The sequence below is a fragment of the Podarcis muralis genome, chromosome 11, assembly GCF_964188315.1.
Source record: "Podarcis muralis chromosome 11, rPodMur119.hap1.1, whole genome shotgun sequence".
Taxonomy (NCBI): domain Eukaryota; kingdom Metazoa; phylum Chordata; class Lepidosauria; order Squamata; family Lacertidae; genus Podarcis; species Podarcis muralis.
The window spans coordinates 13,231,458-13,251,181 of NC_135665.1; the positions used below are offsets into that span (position 1 = coordinate 13,231,458).

Genomic DNA, 19,724 nt, shown 5'->3' on the forward strand with positions numbered 1-19,724 from the left:
TTTAACTGTAACTGCAGTCAAACGCAGAAGCCGGATTTTCTAAAGTAGCTCAAACTTCAACAGAGCTGGGTGGGGGGGAAACCCCACTAGGAGGGGCAATCTTACACAATCCTCTATATGCCTATTCAGAAGCAAGCCCTATTCCACTCACTAGGGATTACTCCTGGATAATATGGTATAGGACGTTTGGAAAACTATGGCTTTTTAAAGAGGCATTTTCCATTCAACATGGAGTTCAAAGCAAGAAGGCAAAGCATTCACTTACCCTTGTAAAGCCTGGTGTATTCGCTTGCATTTTTGTCGTAAAATCTGAAAAATGCCTAGACAAAACAGTTTTAAGTTGGGGTATCTAATACTGAGCAGGATAAATATAAACAGCTGTTTAAGTCTTGTGCTAGAGTTGCCACTTCTACAAATCTGCCTTTCTACCACTCAAGAGGTTACAAGGAATTATACACAGAAACTAAATGCTTAGTGACACAAACATGGGGCCCCCATGCTACCTTAGACCATGGGGAACAGAGAACAGGCACCGTAGCACAGAAGAAGACCACATGGTCAACAGTGGGGCATTTTTGCCTCTTTTAAGTCAAGCTCATGAATGAATGAACTTCACCTTCTCTCAAAGGCAGAGCTGGAGAACTGAAAGAGAGCAAAAAGGCTTTCTCTTATCTCAACTTCTGGGTAAACAGAAGTGAAGGATGGTGGTAAAATAGTTCAGGCCTCTAAAGGAGAAATTCTCTTTCCTGGAGGGAGAACAACATAAGCCAGCGGAGGAGGCAAGGCTGAGAGGTGCTCTAACCCCTAGCCACTCAATTAATTCTGCTGTCATTTTCCCTACACCTTTTCCAACTGTAATCCAGTACAACTGGAATTGTGCACAATGAAATAGATTTGGCCATTCTGAGATTTACATGATGTCATTATGCTACTAGCTGTTTTCAATTCCCTTCGCAAGGATTTCCAACGCTGAATTTGCCTTTTTCTGGCACATTCAGAGTGACTTCTCGACTAGAGGGAATACTCTTTCCTGGTAGCCATTGCTATTGCCATTTATTTTTCTTTTATATTTATATGTGTATCTCTTTATTCCAAAAAATAAAAACTCATGGCAGCAGCAGAAGAGAAAGAATAAACACCACAATGATGGATCTGAAGGATCTCCCTCATCCCTTGCTTAAAGGTAAAGGGACTCCTGACCATTAGGTCCAGTCACGGACTTGCGGCGCTCATTTCGCTTTATTGGCCGAGGGAGCCGGCGTACAGCTTCCAGGTCATGTGGCCAGCATGACTAAGCCAATTCTGGAGAACCAGAGCAGCGCACAGAAACGCCATTTACCTTCCTGCCAACGCGGTACCTATTTATCTATTTGCACTTTGACATGCTTTCGAACTGCTAGGTTGGCAGGAACAGGGACCGAGCAACAGGAGCTCACCCTGTCGTGGGGATTCGAACCGCCGACCTCCCGATCGGCAAGCCCTAGGCTTAGTGCTTTAGACCACAGCGCCACTCGCCACACTTTTAATAGAACAAATCACTTATATCATTTGTGGCCCATTCAACTAGCCTGGCAAGATTTCTTAGGATTTCACCACTCTCAAAAAACTACAAACTTTCCTATTGCATTATGCACTAGGTGATATAGGACAACTATCCTTCAGATAACCTAGGCATCATTTAAAAAGAAGGGCTGAGTCAACTAACAAGCATATCAAAATGTGAACTGCAATTCCTACAGTGAACCTATGAACAATCTCTCACAAGAATAGGAAGTTAAATCCATCTCACAAGTCTGGCAGTTCAAAACTTTGCTGGCAGTTTATGCTAAACAGTTTTCTGCTCTTTAAAAAAAAGATACCTGGGTTTTCCTCCATGATATTGAGGCCCTCAATGGCGGCAGCAGCTAGGAGGGGAGGCAGAGAGGCTGAAAAGCAGTACCCTTGTCCAGATAATCTCTGGAAAGAAAAAACAGCATGGAGTGACCACACTTTATATAGATAATTCATTGGTAAACAAGTTGGAATTTATCTGGATGCTTAGTCTGCCCTTGTTCCAAAGACCTAATCTGAGATTATTTCCAACAGCTACATGTGGGCAACACAGCACAGTGGACCAACATCCATCTCACCAAGTTATCATTCTTAAGTAACAGTACTACTGTGAGCAGACAGCCTGGATTCTACTGTCACTATCAACATGCAGGACTTCAATTCTGGAAGGTGTTCTTAGCCACCTGCTGCCTTGATGACTCTGCGATCAGAAGCGGAGCAAGTTAACTGGCTCTCAGAATCAGAAGTATCTTTATTTGCATCAACCACTAGCCATAGCAATAAAATAAAATGTACAGAAGATAAGAGGTAAAAACTTAACTATACAAAATACATTTTAGAGGTTTACATCAATAATCAAAGAACAGATCTTAATCTAATTGCTCCCACTAAAAACATTGCAGTTTTTGCTGTCACCTGATCATCTTGATCTGCTAGAAGGAAGGACACAGTAGCAATGGTTGAGTGACCTGGCATGGACAATAATAGAGAGGTAATAACTTCACTCCTCAAATCTTTATATAATGAGTGCAAGACAGAAGCACATGAGCCACTGACTCAATACTGCCCTCTCCACAAGGACATAACCGTTTCCCCAGAGGGATTTTTCAAAATTGACCCTCAAGTACAGCCGAAGGCAGTATATTCAATCTTGCGAAAGTGAAAGCTCGTCTGTATTTTGGAATTGTTAAATTTTGCAAAGAGGGTGCCAAAGTGACTAGGTGGAAAACAATCATACCGTGGACAAAATGTCCTCGTTGTGGCCAAATTATTCTGTCGCTTGATATCATATAGGGAAAGGTAAAGGGACCCCTGACCATTAGGTCCAGTCGCGGACGACTCTGGGGTTGCAACGCTCATCTCACTTTACTGGTCAAGGAAGCTGGCGTACAGCTCCCGGGTCATGTGGCCAGCATGACTAAGCCGCTTCTGGCGAACCAGAGCAGCGCACGGAAACGCAGTTAACCTTCCCACCGGAGCTGTACCTATTTATCTACTTGCACTTTGTGCTTTCAAACTGCTAGGTTGGCAGGAGCAGGGACCGAGCAGCGAGAGCTCACCCCATTGCGGGGATTCGAACCGCCAACCTTCTGGTCGGCAAGCCCTAGGCTCTGTGGTTTAACCCACAGCACCACCTGCGTCCCTTTCGATATCATATAGGTGTTGTCTAATTAAATTATTTGCTTTACTGAAGCCCAGGCTCTCCTTTGCTCTAGGACTTTCATGCCTACTATCAACTACTTCTCCCCAACTCTTCCCCGGTCAGCCACCTTCCTTTATGTATACTGGGCACCAATTCAGCTGCATCCAGTGAAACCTTTGCCCCATTCCGCAGCAATAGCTGCTGATGCTCCTTGTTTGCTGCGGCTCCCTTGGATGGTCATAATAAATAACAAGATGAAAGAGGAAAAAATATTTTAGTAATTCCAGTGGCACCTTAAAGATCAACTAAATATAAGCTTTTAAGGTATGAGCTTTCGGTGTATAATACACACTTTGTCAGATGCTCTGAAGCAGAGGTCGCTTCAGCCTTATAACTGTTCATGACTGTTATGGCAGTTGGTTCCACAGGGAAGGGCAAGGGATTTTTAAAGGGAAAGATGACCAAAATTAGCTTTAGTGTATATAATGGGACATGAATCCAATATCTGTATTCAGACCAAGTCTCTCCATAGTTTTTAGTTTGGTAATGAGTTGTAATTCAGCAACTTCTCTTTCAAGTGTATTTCTAAAATTCTTTTGCAATAAGACAGCTACTTTTAAGATCTTGTACAGAATGTCCTGGGAGATTAAAGTCTTCTCCTATTGGTTTCTCTGTTTCTTTATGTCAGATTTATGCCCATTTATCATTTGGCGTAAAGTTTGTCCTGTTTGTCCAATACAGAGAGCTGAAGGACACTGTTGGCATTTGATAGCATATATAATGTTGGAAGATGAACAAGATGGTGTTATTCTCAACTGACAACATGAAGAGGAGATGCTCCCGCCAGCCTACAAACGTCTGCCAGACTGGCTAAGTGTGACTCCCCTCTGTCCAATACCTGCCTTGGTCACAGTATTCTACTGGAACAACAAAACATACAATATATCATGCATTTCCGGTTTTTACACCTACCTGGTGATCAATAACAAAGGATCGCCCGCAGCAAAACCCTCCAATAGAAGCCAGGGAGTTTTCCATGTTTGCACTTATAAGATCAATGTCATCCATCTGTTGCACAAACAGGGCAATACCAGAGATAGTTAAAAACAGCATGTTTGGTAACCAGCCATATAGCTGTAGAAAGGTTAGATTGGCTTCTGAATTATTTAACCCTCCCAAACGTGCCCATAATTAATAAAGACACAAACTCTTTAAATTCATCTAGAGAATGACCGACAGCAAAATACAAGAGAAATTATTAGAGTGGCACTCAATGCAAATTTCTCGTGTCAGTGGATATCCTACAAAGTACAGTGGTACCTTGGTTCTTGAACTTATTCCGTTTCGGGAGTCCATGGAAGCTGCATTGGATGTTCTGCTTCCGAAAAATGTTCGCAAACTGAAACACTTACTTTTGGGTTTGCGGCATTCGGGAGCCGATTTGTTTGGCAACTAAGCTGTTTGGGAACCAAGGTACCACTGTATCCACAATTTAAGTTTTCCTGTTTTTATCCACTGAGATCTAAAAGAGCAAAGTAGATCTGAAGCAGCTCTCAACTTAACTCTGGAATACATTCAGTTAACACATTTGACCCGAGTGTCAATATTAGTGTAAATTTCTACATGCACTTTCCAGAATGATTACAATGACACAACTCATCTGGAATAAAAATGCTCTAGGAATCAAAAGATGAACAGGGAGCAGGATTTTTTTCCCTTTCCAAGATTAGCTCCTTGCATCTTTCCAAGTTCTACTTTATGAGCTCTTTTCCTCTTTGTGGATAAACAGTTCCTGAACATGTAGAGGACACTACCAAGTAGCACCCTGAATCCTAGCCAGTAATTTGTAAAACGTTCTGAAGGATTTATATAAAGTTATGTGTTAATTTGCCTCATGCGGGTATATTAATGTATACGGCATCTTTGTGTTAAGTATGTTCGTTCATATCAGAAAATTCACCCATTCATTTGTCCGATCCCAAAGCAGATTCTTGACAAATTCAGAAAAAGGCAAAGCAGTAACAAAAACCTGCAAACTGGGTAAGCTGCAGTAGGTTGTTTTAAAAGGAAAATGATTTTGATAACTTGAAGATGCTTTACATATTTGTTGCTAGTAATAATCCCGCCTATATTTAAATTTTCTTTGCAAAGCCAATATTTAAGGGATTATGCAAGAGACAAGATTGCCATGCACAGAATTTGCATATAATGGCTGCTAAGCCACTGCTATAAACATGACAAGTGTATCAAAGGTTGTTTTTTCCTTTTGGCACAAAAAAGCATTGTCATCTAAGAAAGGCATGCACTTACATTTATTCCAAAATGTTCTGTAACTCCTCGTCCATGTTCTCCCAGCACTCCGAAGGAAAGACTTTCTTCCAAAAACAACCTCACTTTGTATTTGTATTTCAATTTCACCTACATATTTATTCAATTGCAAGTGACACAAGAAAGCACAAGATTATCGAGTGCTCAGGACAAGAAACCAGATTCATGCACAAGTTGTCAAGTGTTCAATCAGATTGTTGTTCAGTCAACTTCATTCTAAAAACGCAAACCTCCATGCACTTTAATTCCTTGACATTGTTGTAAGATATGGAACATATTTAGCCTGATTATGCACACGGTAAAATTTTCTGTGCGCTGGAGCCTCACTGAGTAGCTGCACTTTTGGGAGTCCAGAGTGTGTGTGCGGTGAAATATCGAAATATAGAACTAGTACCCTTAAAACTTTGGGAGTAGGAACAGACTTCCTTGAAGGAACAAATAGAAAGCCTTCTTACTGAGAAATTGCCCAAATGCATTGTAATAAAACTTTGCCCAGTTATAGCACCACTAGTAAGAGTTATCAATGCACAACTAGGCAGAACACAGCAGCACCAATATAACACGCCTCATTCCCAGTGTGAGAATATTGTCTCCTGCCTCAAAATTGCTGCATCCCATTCTTCTGACCCCTGCACCAGCCAAGTGTCCTCATATATAAGGGGTGAAGCCCTCAATCCCTATCTAAGGTAAAGGTAAAGGACCCCTGGATGGTTAAGTCCAGTCAAAGGCAACTATGGGGTTGCGGCGCTCATCTCGCTTTCAGGCCGAGAGGTGGCCAGCGTTTGTCCGCAGGCGGCTTTCTGGGTCATGTGGTGCGCATGACTAAACCGCTTCTGGCTCAACTGAACACCGTGACGGAAACCAGAGCGCACGCAAACCCCGTTAACCTTCCCGCCACAGTGGTACCTATTTATCTACTCACACTGGTATGCTTTTGAACTGCTAGATTGGCAGGAGCTGGGACAGAGCAACATGAGCTCACCCCGTTGTGCAGATTCAAACCACCAACCTTCTGATCAGCAAGCCCAAGAGAGGCTCAGTGGTTTAGGTCAAACACACATATCATTAAACAGTCTAGTATTTTTCTGTTCGTTCTTCACATAGCACATAATGACTGGTAAGGAAAATACTTATAGACAAAAACTACCTACTCACCAATTCCGGAAGAGGACAAATATCTCCAGCGTTAACATACAAACCCTCAACCACGATAAAGCGCCGGGTTACACGAGCTTTACGAGGGTTCTGCAGGGGAACAAAAGTTTTGTACGGATGCTTCTTAACAGATGCTTGTTATGAGATAATCTCACTTAGGTTACTATTAAAATGCCATCAAAAGTTGACAGAATGTATGGAAGAAAAGCTTGAGCTTATGCCAGCAGAAATCAATGGCCTTAAACACATTTTTAACAATATAATACTTTGCGGTTAAGCATTCTTTATAGACAGTAAGCTCTGCAGCCAGGATAAAGGCTTAATGCTATTAACTCCGAGCCTTTAACACAAATGTTGATGTATAAAGAAATGTGCATGGCTCTGTTTTGATACTACTTAAATACAAAAATGGTGCTTACAGTGTGGCTGTGAAACAAAATGGAACTCTTGAGTATTTTTTTTACACTGCACTGATATTGCGGTGTGTGTGTTCTGGTTATTTTGAGGGTTTTTTTTTAAAAAAAGAAAAAGTGGGTGAACTGCATATATTACAGTTCCATCTGTAGATTTTTCAAAAGTTAAGTGAAAGTTGCAGACACCAAGGACTGCTATCTGAATAAATGAAACACAGCTGCCAAACCTACTTCAAAAGATACACAACACTTCATTTTCAGAATGGACTAGAAGATAAATAATGAGCAATGAAGGCGTCAAAATATGTTAGCTTAAAAATACACCCTACAACACGTCAATGACTTCAAAAATACCGTACCTTCTGGTCTTCAATCTCCTGCTCTTTGAGTAGATGCTCAAGGTCAGCCATATCATTATGTTTAAAAAACTTAATGTTGCTTCTGGATGCCTGTAAGCCTTTCTGAATAGCAAAGCACGCTGCTTCATCACTGTGAATACACAGAATTGTGTCAGTTCACTCTTAGCATGAGCTGCCTTTTTGAAGTCTGATTTCTCTCCATAACGTACTTTTCATGAACAGCTACACAATATACATTTTTGACCATATGAGCAGCCTCAACCACCTCCAGCTACAGAAGTGAACAGCAAGGCTGAATTCGATTAGCAATATCGTCACATGATGAGGCTCTTGCATTCTTCTCTCTCTGAAATGGCCACAAGGAGATGACATGTTTTTGCTTCTATTTCCAATTTCAGTTTAACTGTTATTTTTATCTGCGGTTTATTGAAACAAGCCAGCTTCATGAACAATGTTTCCCGGTTTGCCTGTTTTAGCAAACCATAGTAAACATTCATGGCAGCTTCCCTAGGTTTCGCTACAACACTAAAATGTGAAGCTTCCAATCTTCTTCATCGGTCACAGAAAGGAAAATGAATGCGCCTGAGGCTCATTCACATAATGATTAAACCATAATTTGTTATGTTTGAATGCAGCCAGTGTATGAGAGCTGCCCAATCAATAGCCAACAATTTTGTTTTCCCTGTGTTCACAAGGAACTGTTACTAACATCATTTTGTTTATTAAAATGTTTCTGTCCCTCTGTATGAATCAAAAAGATCCCCAAGGTGTAAACACACACACACACACACACACACACACACACACACCACTTTTTTCTGGGGGGACGCATACCCCTAAGCATTCTGTGACTCTTTGTACTTTTGTCCATTAACTGTATTTATTTTTTCTGATTTGAACAATAAAATGGTGGTTTTCTTAAGTCAAAATGAGAGTACCCCTAAATATTTTTTGAGAAAAAAAGGACACACACAAAAAATAGCTATAGCAGACATCACACAATAAGCAAACAGCAGAATAAAAGCAAAAAAATAGGTTACAGTAAAAATCAACAGAAAGAGTGTAAGTTTTCTTCTTATGCCCTAATAAAGTATTTTTTGAAAAAGAATACCCTTCACTATCTAAAGCCCAAACAGAAAAGGAGCTGAATGCATCTCTTAAGAGACTGTAAAAAAAAAGCCCCTTTCTTGGATGACCTTCCTCCATATCCCTGACAGCAAGCTGACCCAAAACAAGGTCTCTGAAAGGGCAGATCCTATGTAAAAGAAGGCAGGAGAACTGGATTGATACAGTTTATAGAGGTGAAAACCAACACTCTGAATTGGCTCAGAAGCCGCCTAGAAATCACAGAAGCCACCTTAAAACCAGTATCATACATTTCCTATGGGTCACTCCAGTCAACAAAATGGTGGCTACATGGAATCATATGATCCTTTCAGAGAACTCTTCAAATGAATTTCTATTTAATGTTACTGACTGTCAGGGAACTGCCATCGGGAGGACAGGGGGTGGAAGGGCTCACAGAGGTTAGGAAAGACTTAGAAGCCGAAGAGGGTACCAGCAGGGGGAGAGAAGGAGCTCTGAGGGAAAGTGAGTCGGAGGGATGGCTCAGAGACACTACCAGCGAAAACAGTGGGGAGGTTTCAGGACCTCCTATAGGGACACCCACTCCTCGCCGGAAACTGTCGTGCCGAGAGTCCAGAAGACGCGTTTCCGTTAAGGAGCTTTTATGTTGGAAGAGATTCCGTAGGCGCCCACTGTCGGACTCTGCCAGCGACTGACGGAGCCATGCTTAAGGGGCTCCGTTATAGACAGAGGTTTGCTGACTTGGGCAAACTCTGAGGGACTAGGATTTTACGCACAAGCAGCTCATCATCCCATCACACTGACTTTCAGGCACATGGCCAGTCATACTCCATGGCAAATGAACAACCCAATCAGTGTTAGAAACTCATTGATATATAAGCTAGTTGCCAAATGGCTCCTTAAACCAGGGTTACAGTCGCCAAAACAGGATGCTAGCTTTCATTTCCATCTTTTGATGCAATGGAAGTTCTAAACTGGTGAGTTTTGGAGTAGATTAAGGTGAACAAACTGAAGCTTAATCCAGACAAGGCAGAGGTGCTGCTAGATGGACATTCTGGCAGCCTGGAAGAGGTTTGGGAGAGGCGTTCCTCTTTAAAAAAAGAAATCTGGTTTGCAGCTTGGCAGTGCTCTTAGGTAAAGCCTTGCTTAAGGATGTTCAGATAGCAGAAGTGGTTACGGCTGCCTTTTGCCAGATCTGGCTAGTGGAGCTGCTGTGCCCTTATCTCAGAAACCAGACTCAGACATATCCTAGTCACTTCTAGCCGATCATTGTAACACTATGTTAGGGCTGCCTTTGATGGCAGAGCAAAAACTTCAAATAGACCACAATCCCTCTGGCCCAGCGCTGACAGGAGATAGCAGTTTGCAGCATAAAACTGCAATACTGCATCATCTGAACTGTCTACCTATTTGTTTCTATACTCAACTCAAACTCCAGTCAGTAGGTCTATAGACAACACCTAAAACTGAGCCCAGCGACAAACTGGTACCTAGTGAAGATGGAACATGTATCAGGGTTTTATGGTTTGTTTTTTCAGTCATTTTTATTAGTTTTGGATAGGATTCCATGGTTTTGAACTTTAGAGCCCTATTTAGCCTGGGAACAGAGCACCAACTATCTCCACCCATATGAATCTGCCTAACCCCAGAGATTAGCTCCATGGGTTTGAAACGTGGACAGAAAATTTTCTGAGCTGATGGCAAGATAACCACATCCTTCCAAAAGGCTCAAACTGAGCTTGTCTTCTGAAGAGCAGCTAAGACATTAGGACTGGGGCAGGGGGACCACAGACATCTTTAGGCATTACTCCTTGAATTAGTTATTTGATTACACTGCTCATAATCTCTTAATTGTAATTTTAAACATAAAGGCTATTTTAATGTTCTTTTATTCATTGTTTTAAATTTTTTTAAAAGTTTGCTTGCCACCTTCAATAATTTTTTTTTTAAAAGGAAGCTAGTATATTAATAGGGCGTGGGTGGCGCTGTGGGTAAAAGCCTCAGCGCCTAGGGCTTGCCGATCGCAAGGTCGGCGGTTCGAATCCCCGCGGCGGGGTGCGCTCCCGTTGCTCGGTCTCAGCGCCTGCCAACCTAGCAGTTCGAAAGCACCCCCGGGTGCAAGTAGATAAATAGGGACCGCTTACTAGCGGGAAGGTAAACGGCGTTTCCGTGTGCTGCGCTGGCTCGCCAGATGCAGCTTGTCACGCTGGCCACGTGACCCGGAAGTGTCTTCGGACAGCGCTGGCTCCCGGCCTCTTAAGTGAGATGGGCGCACAACCCTAGAGTCTGTCAAGACTGGCCCGTACGGGCAGGGGTACCTTTACCTTTACCTTTTAGTATATTAATAAGGAGAAAACTGCCAGGGCTAGGTAATTCCTAGCCATTGAACTCACTCAGTTCATAGGTTACGTGGGGGGAAAATGGAAAGGGAAAAAATCTGACTACTTATGCTGCAGAAACATTTATCTGGGAATGTCTCATTGAGTTCAATGAGATTTACACACGCACACACACGATTTCAGTTAGTATCAACTAACACATAACAAGCACAAGCTCCGTAAGAGTGCTCTAGAGGAGATTTTTGTCTGACATTAAGTAAATTCATTCCAACCACTCATCAAGTGCATTTCTTTGCTTGGCTGTAACCTATGGGGGATACTGACGAAACGTTTCAACAGCTGCTAGCAATTTTTAAAGAGTTTATTCTGAAGCAGCAATTGATCGTTAAAACCAAGTAGTCATTTTGAAAGCATTTCATAAGCAATTAAAACTACCCCTTAATAGGCATTTAAAATGGTATCAAGAGACAGCTTTGAAAATGACAAGATCATATAAGCGATCCTACACTGGGGCTGAAAAATTGTGCATAGCCACTTTCCTAACAATCACGTTCAGCCCTTCTTCTAGGAGAAGGCCTATTAAAGCGCTTTTATAACTGTCCCAGTTAATCTCATTTTTAAACAATTGAGATTGATAGCTCATAATGCATGTTCACTAAAACAGACCACAGAACCCACTAAGAGCTGGTAACCAGAAGCAACGGCTTGTAGGTTGTCCCTTTGAGAGAAATATCTATGGTTAACTTGGGTGTACACAGATTGCTGGCAACAAATCCCGGATTGCAACAGCTGGGAAAAGTGTCACTACAACAGGGGAGATTGTCCCTATCAGGTATATGAGATGCCGCCATCTACAGCCCAGCTCATAGGCTTCTTCCTCCAAGCAGTTTTGCATTTGTAAGCCATTGGTAGAGACTGCACGAGGAAGGCACGCAATGCATATATTCACTGGCCACCTTACTGTACTCTAGCCCAGTTTGGAAATCTCTTCCCCAAAGGCTCAACCAAACCTCAAACATGCACAACTGTTATAAGACCACCAAGACAAATTTGTTTGAAAAGGGTTCGAGTTGAAGTGGTTCAAGCACGAAGAATAAGTTCTGTTTTAGTTTAAACCGATTCTCTCTGGTTATCTCCTGCTTGGACTACTACAATGTGCTCTATATGGGGTTACCTTTGAAGGTGACTCGGAAACTACAACTAATCCAGAATGAGGCAGCTAGACTGGTGACTGGGAGTGGCCGCCGAGACCATATAACACTGGTCCTAAAGCATCTTCACTGGCTCCTAATACATTTCTGAGCACAATTCAAAGTGTTGGTACTGACCATTAAAGCCCTAAATGGCCTCAGTCCAGTAGACCTGAAGTAGCGTCTCCACCACCATTGTTCAGCCCAGACACTGAGATCCAGCTCTGAGGGCCTCCTGACGGTTCCCTCATTGCGACAAGTGAGGTTGCAGGGAACAGGCAGAGGGCCTTGTGGCGCCTGCCCTGTGGAATGCCCTCCCATCAGATGTCAAGGAAATAAACAACTATCTGACTTTTAGAAGACATCTGAAGGCAACCCTGAATCAGGAAATTTTTAATGTCTAATATTTTACCATTTTTTATGTGCTGTAGGCCACCCAGAATTGCTGGGAGAACCAAGCCAGATGGGCGGGGTATAAATGATAAAATTAATGTTGTTGTTAAGCCAGATAGGCGGGTTTAAACAATAAAATTATTGTTTTATGATGATGATGATGTAGTAATAGTAGTAGTAGTGGGGTTAACTACCACACACAGGATTCTATGATTCTTGCATTTGAAGGAAGAAAATTAGGTGAATAAGGCAAGTCACAGGATAGAAATAGCCACATCTGCATTGGCACTCCCCCCACCTCCAAGTGCTGCAGTTCCAGGAATTGCTATCAACTGGAATGTTCCTTGCTCACGAACACACAGTCTAGGTTGGTAGGGATTCCTCTTTTGATAGAGAGAGTGTAAACTGGCTCTAAGATTTTTACCCTTTGTGGAATATGGTACCTAGAAACAAGTGGATTTTGCTATGAAGAACCTCAACCTTACAGAGAGGAGAAGAAATACTACAGAGGTTCTGAAGGAGCCTCTTCAGAAAGTCCCACGTACAGTCGTACCTCTACTTACGTATCCCTCTGGATACAGAATCTTTGGGTTACAGCCACGGCAAACCCAGAAGTGTATACTTCCGGGTTTCGCCCCACGCACAAGCGCTCTGCGTGCCTTGCGCATGCGCAGAAGCGCGTCTCTAATTACATAATTTTTGGGGTGCAAACAGACCCCCGGAACAAATTAAGTTTGTATCCGGAGGGTCCACTGTAATATAGAAAAAGTGAAGATTACGTACACAAAAACAATGTCTCCTCGTTTTGAATAGGCAGGAATAGCACTGGCAATTGTAGCAAATCCATAGGAATATATGATTGCTTCCTCGGTCCTCATAAATTTGGCAAGTCGTTCCTCCAGTTCCAGATGTACATCTGTTTGAGAAGGGTAGTTTATATTTTAGAAAAGTCATACAAAGATGCAAAGTCATTAACAGCACGAAAATCTATTCAACTTTGCCCAGGTTATTTTCTCCTTCACACACACACACACAAAGGGAACCAGTACAGGCTGACAATCCTGTCATTCTAACCAGGTGCAAAGTAACTCATCTGAGTGTTTGACTGCATTACCTTAAAAGGGCACTTATGTTTTGTGAGTAAAAGTAAGCAAGCCACACTCAGATACCTGTCAGAAATATTCCAGAAACGAATACCAAAACGTGTCTGTTGTTGGGAAACTAGAAACAGAGGGAATCAACACTGCCAAGTTTCAGAGGCTTGTTTAGAAAGCTAAGGGGTAATTATCTTAGCTCTATATTAACATAGTGCATTCCAAGTGGAATTCCCCAAGCAGTTTTCAGGCTCGATAAACCAACAAAGCAATCAGTGGAGTTAAATCTCTTCTCCTGACACTTATTCCTATCTTGCATTTTTCCAGTTTTTTGTTTGCCTTCTCTCATACCCTACCTTCCTACTCCTCCCCAACTCCTCATTTTCTTAACGTCCCTCATTTCGAATGAAACATTTGCATCTATCACTTACTGAGCACTATTTTACAGATTCATCCATTATCATTTTTAAAATGTTTTTATTGAATATTTCCTGGGGTTACCAAAGTACATACATCACTTCTATTTTCAGATTCTAAAGTTCTTTCTGCAGATCAGTGAGACTTTAATATTGCATATTGCATACAAGGGTGGGGGAGAAGGGAGGTAGTAAACTTTCATTGTTTTACATGGTATATGTGCAAGGTTTGTGTGTCAGCGTCACGTGGGTAGGTTCTCTTTCTATTCCTTTATCAGTTTTCGTTGGCATTGAGAGCGGTTGGGGGCCCAAGGCATGGATGGTCACCTACAGTTGACTGCAGTGTGTGTGGTGTTGTTGGGTCAAGCTAACCATCGATTCATATGCTGCGAGTGGGCTCACCTTTATTACACACACAACCCAGCAAGATCCATCCATTTAAGAAGAATTAACCGTTGTCCCCAAATATAATTTCAACCATGGTGAAAAACGTGAATTAAGATCCATCTCATTTTGGGGGTGGTTGCTGGAGGGGCTCAATCCAGCGTAGCACGAGTGACTATAGTGTGCACAAATGAGTGCCACAGAGCCCAATATTTCTACTTTCTCCCACCCATCTTCCATCAAATATGAAAAAGGATAGCAAGCTCATTGTTTTGTTTACGTATACACCGCTTACATAGGGACATGGGTGGCACTGTGGGTTAAACCACAGAGCCTAGGGCTTGCTGATCAGAAGGTCGGCAGTTCGAATCCCCGTGACGGGGTGAGCTCCCGTTGCTCGGTCCCTGCTCCTGCCAACCTAGCAGTTCAAAAGCATGCAGTAGATAAATAGGTACCGCTCTGGCGGGAAGGTAAATGGCATTTCTATGTGCTGCTCTGGTTCGCCAGAAGCGGCTTAGCCATGCTGGCCACATGACCCGGAAGCTGTACGCCGGCTCTCTTGGCCAATAAAGCAAGATGAGCGCCGCAACCCCAGAGTCGTCCACAACTGGACCTAATGGTCAGGGGTTCCTTTACCTTTATACCGCTTACATGGTAAAATGGCTTCTAAGTGGTTTAAGGCAGCACAAGCAAGCACTGCAAGGAATGGGGTATCTATTTCTCCAAGGACAAGTGGCGGGGAAGAAAGTTTTACTGAGCGTCATGAGAGCCCTCCAGGAGTGGCCACTGTGTCTGTGTCAGGGCAGAGGAGAAATGGTGGAGACCACCTCCCCATCCTGACCCTTCCAGGGAGGAGGAGGAAGAAGACAGTACAGATTTACAACAGGGGTTTGAGGAAGGTCACAGCTCAGAGGCAGATGAGGGGGAAAGTTGGGAAATCATGGGAGAGCCAGAACAACACTCGGCAAACACGTTGTCATTAGAAAGCATTGCAGACCCTCCATCTTCCAGAACCCGGCGAGCCTTAAAAGTGGGAGAGCAAAGAGCTCAAAGACAGAGGGCATGTAGCAGCACTCGCAGAGATGTTGAGAACAACGAATGAAAAAGTGGGAGAGATTTGGGGGGTGAAGATTCACTCAGGACAACACCATTATCCAAGAGGCTGGGGTCTATAGCCTCTCTCTGTAAAGATTGAAATAAAAAAGGAAAGCAATAAACTTTTCCTTGTCTTTATACTTTCCTAGGCAACCAGCCGGGAGCCGGTGCCAGCATCCTGAGAGACTGATAGGATGAAACCTATTAGTTCAGACCATCTCCTTTCAATATAAAGAAAGTTGCCAGGATCAGAGAGACTGGGGAACTGGTAACAGGCCAAATTAAGGAACCTCATCTCCCAACTTTTCCAGCTCAAAATCTCTCATTATCACATCGGGAGGGGGGCAGTTTGGACCCAATTTAGTGACCAACATTCCTAAGAGAATCTGCTGTTAAAATCCAAGGGAAAGGGGCAGGGCGTAAACCTTTCTCTTCTCGTATTCCTATGCACCCTAGGTATTAAGCAGGAGCCTGAGAAGATGACACATACACTGGAAAGAACAGCCAAACCTTCAGAGTAAGAAGTCTTTCACCATACTGAAAACCACATGGCTTTAAAGTTAAGTAGTCAGGATATCTAGATGGGAATCTAGTCAAAACATCATCAGTTATGGTCATGGATAGTGTTTCGCCACAATCTTCCACTAACAAGGAAGGTAAGAGAATTCTAGCACCACCACTGAAATGATTAAAAGGAGGAGCATGGAAGACATTGTTCTCATATGGTAAACTATCAAATCACAGTGCCCAAAATGCCGACGATAAGATGAACAGTTTGCCTTGTGAAACCTGAACAGTCCCAAGTGGCTTCCTGGAAGCCATTCCCAATCCTCTAGGTAAAAACACCAGCAAGTTAAGCAACTCCCACCAGAAAGTCATACAGGGGAGATAAAGGAAAACATTTAGGCTCACTGCATTGCTGTCTCTATAGCGCTCTGCAGAGACAGGAGAGGAATGTGAAACACCCTCACTCTGTGATTAAATGCAGACTAGGAGCTTCACAGCAGGATTTGTATTACAAAAACCCTCCGCTTGAGGTTTGAATCCAAACCTCTTGATTACCACACAGATATAGTATGTTGGCAATATCTACATTACTGTGTTCGCAAGTGCTCAAGATGTTTCGGCCAGAAATCAAACTGCCCCCTCGTGGCCTCTTTGGAAAGCTCAGTATTTAGTCTTTGCTTCAGCTCTGCCAATTATCCCTGTATGACATTTGAATAACAGCGAAAAGAAGCTGTGAATACATGCGGGTGTATCCCAAGAAGCATTCTTGAAACAAGCTGAAGGCATCATCCAGCAATGTATTCTGCTCAAACAAGATAGATTCTGTAACCGATACACACTGGAGAATCTAACGAAGCTTCTGTAAATAATCGGCTGTAATGGTTTCATGACCCTGGAAAAAGCTGCAACTTCTATTGCAAGCAGAGATTGTGTGAAGGCTGCTGCTGTGGAAAAAAAAAATCAGGAACTGATTGGGAAAGTTTAAGGGAAGCACAGGGAAAAGATGGAAGTTAGGATGCTGTTGCAACTGTCCTGCCCAGATGGGTCTGCCTTCAGGTCCAGTTGATGTGGCCAGAGGCAGTCTGAGAATGGTCAGAGGCAAGTCATAGGAATTCTTTTAAAAAATTATGTCAAGGCAATAGCTGAATTCTTTAACGAAAGGCTTCACAGTTCCTATTTCTTGCTACTGGCATTACAGAATATTCAAAGACTAGGATTGCCAGTGGAAATCTGAGCAGCCCCTCAGACCAATGTGGAAGTAGCTCTAGGGTCCTGGATGTCAATCTTTCAAGGAGAATATGTGTCTCATCCATCATAAGTACATTTATGCCCAACTTGCTTTTGTCTGGATCATGTTGCATTGGCATGGTTAAAAAGTTGTGTTTCTGTATCTGTAGGGCAATGAGTGCTCTAGAGCAGTGTTCCCCAACCTTGGGCCTCCAGCTGTTTTTGGACTACAATTCCCATCATCCTTGACCACTGGTCTTGCTAGTGAGGGATGATGGGAGTTGTAGTCCAAAAACAGCTGGAGGCCCAAGGTTGGGGAACTCTGCTCTAGAGCATTAAGAAGCATTTTGCTTTGCTAGTGTTGGAGTGGCATACAAAAGATGAACAAGTTAAATCTGTGATGATAGATTGGGCAAGAGATGTAGGACATAATATAATGTTTGAGGATTGGGAAAGATTGTGGAAGAAAGGGGTCAAGTTCACCGCATGTACTTTGCTAAAGGAAAATATAATGAAAATGATGTATAGATGGTATTTGACTCCTGTAAAATTAGCAAAGATATATCATAATTGTGACAATATATGTTGGAAATGTAAAGAAAAGGAAGGAACCTTTTAGCATATGTGGTGGACCTGTCCCAAGGTGAAAGAGTTTTGGGAAAAGATTTATAATGAATTGAAAAAAATGTTGAAATATACATTTATAAAGAAATCAGAGACCTTTCTTCTTGGAATAACAGGTTTGGAATTGCCCAAGAAAGATGTTAAATTATTTTTGTATGCCACAACTGCTGCTCGTATTTTGTTAGCTAAAAAGTGGAAAACCCAAGAATTACCAACAACAGAAGAATGGCAGATGAAGATGATGGATTTTTCGGAAGAGTCCGCGACCAGAAGGAGGAGGAGTATAAGGAAGAATGGAATAAATTTAATGATTATTTAGTTAAATTTGTAAAGTTAAACTAACTGGAAATAGCTTGCAGATACTTAATGGGCTTAGGATTTTATTTATGTTAAGTGATGAATTAATATGTTTAATTCTATAAGGTGAAGATTTAAGGATGTTAATGTTTAAGTTAAATTTCAAAAAAAACTGGGATTTGGAAAACCGTTAAAAGGACCTGCAATGAAATTCAACCAACGGAAAACGAGGAAGTCACTTAACAAAGTTAATAACTGTAATTTTCAATAAGGCTACAATTTATGTATGTCTTGTTTGTTTGTCTTGTGTGTTTGTCTTGTGTGTTTGTTTGTTTATAATATTGTGAAAACCAATAAAAAAATTTGGGGGGGAAAGAAGCATTTTGCTTAATTTTGAGTGAGAATTCCTCTCGCTTCTTTTAAGCATTACAATCCAACTGGGCTCTAGTTTATCCTAATTGTAATACTTTGTTAAGTATTGTAGCGTCACTTTCACAAGATGCAAAAGTGATCTCTTTTCACTCAAAAAGTACAAAACTGCCCAGAAAAGTACTCTCTGAAAAGACTGAGTATGCAACCATGGATGTACTTCTGGATGCAGACAAAGAGCTGCTTCTGATTTTTTAGCGGGGCCTGCTCAAACTCATGTGGATAATTCCAGTCTTGGAAATATCTTCTAAGCAGCAGCAGCCCCCCCCCCAAAGGAGACAGAAATGTGGACTTTCCAGCAGTTACTCTTTCCCTTCAAATCCCTCCTGTGAACTCACTTTTTCTCTGATGTCTTTGGCAGAACCTCTTAAGCTCTCATTTGCTACTGATGCAATTCTGTACCTAGTTTCCCTTTCTGTACCTAGTAAAGCCCCTCAAACTCCGTGAGCAGACATGTGTATTGTGTTTGTGTGTATCTATAGAAATATCTATATATCTCGTCTTCCAAAGCAACTACTCTATGGAAAGTGTAATGCTGGTGGTCAACAAAAGAGATTTAAAGACTGGCTCAAGGCAAATCTTTAAAAAATGTATTATAAGCACTGACAACTGGGAAACACTGGCCTGCAAGAGCTACAACTGGAGAATAGCCTTGACCAAAGGTGTCATGGGCTTTGAAGACACTCAAACTCAGGACAAAAGGGAGAAACATGCTAAGAGAAAGGCACACTTGGCAAACCCCCACTGTGATCAACTCCTGTCCGGAAACCTATGTCCCCACTGTGGAAGGATGTGTGGATCCAGAATTGGCCTCCACAGTCACTTACGGACTCACTGTTAAGACTGTGTTCATGGAAGACAATCTTACTCACCAAAGAAGAAGGAGGATTGAGTTGTAGTATGTGCAACTGAACTGAATGGAAACTCCTTTTCTGTTTATGCTCAGTTGCAGCTTTCTTTCTGCCACCTCCCCATGCCAAACTCTAGATTGTGTGCTTCTCAGGAAAGGGACCATGTGCTCTTGCTATTACTCCATGTGTGTGCATGTATATGACACTATGCAAAAAAACAAGCTTACATGACAATTCATCTGAATGAGGAATACGTCAGCATTGGTTGACATCTCCCAATTCCTTTATGTGACGTCAACATTCAATTAGCTACCTTTAATGCTCTACTGGAAAAAAAACAGGTT

General features: G+C 42.2%; 1 protein-coding gene across 1 annotated transcript in view; it reads right to left on the bottom strand.

Annotated features, from left to right (window-relative positions):
* Positions 1-19,724, bottom strand: part of SPTLC1 (serine palmitoyltransferase long chain base subunit 1) — a 38,922-nt gene that overhangs the window by 6,179 nt on the left and 13,019 nt on the right. Inside the window, exons 6-12 of the mRNA XM_028748470.2 lie at positions 13,240-13,372; positions 7,449-7,578; positions 6,677-6,766; positions 5,504-5,611; positions 4,166-4,261; positions 1,860-1,956; positions 266-320 (exon numbers count right to left, since the gene is read on the bottom strand). Coding sequence (XP_028604303.1) covers positions 266-320; positions 1,860-1,956; positions 4,166-4,261; positions 5,504-5,611; positions 6,677-6,766; positions 7,449-7,578; positions 13,240-13,372 — 709 coding nt within the window. The remainder of the gene's footprint in view (positions 1-265; positions 321-1,859; positions 1,957-4,165; positions 4,262-5,503; positions 5,612-6,676; positions 6,767-7,448; positions 7,579-13,239; positions 13,373-19,724) is intronic.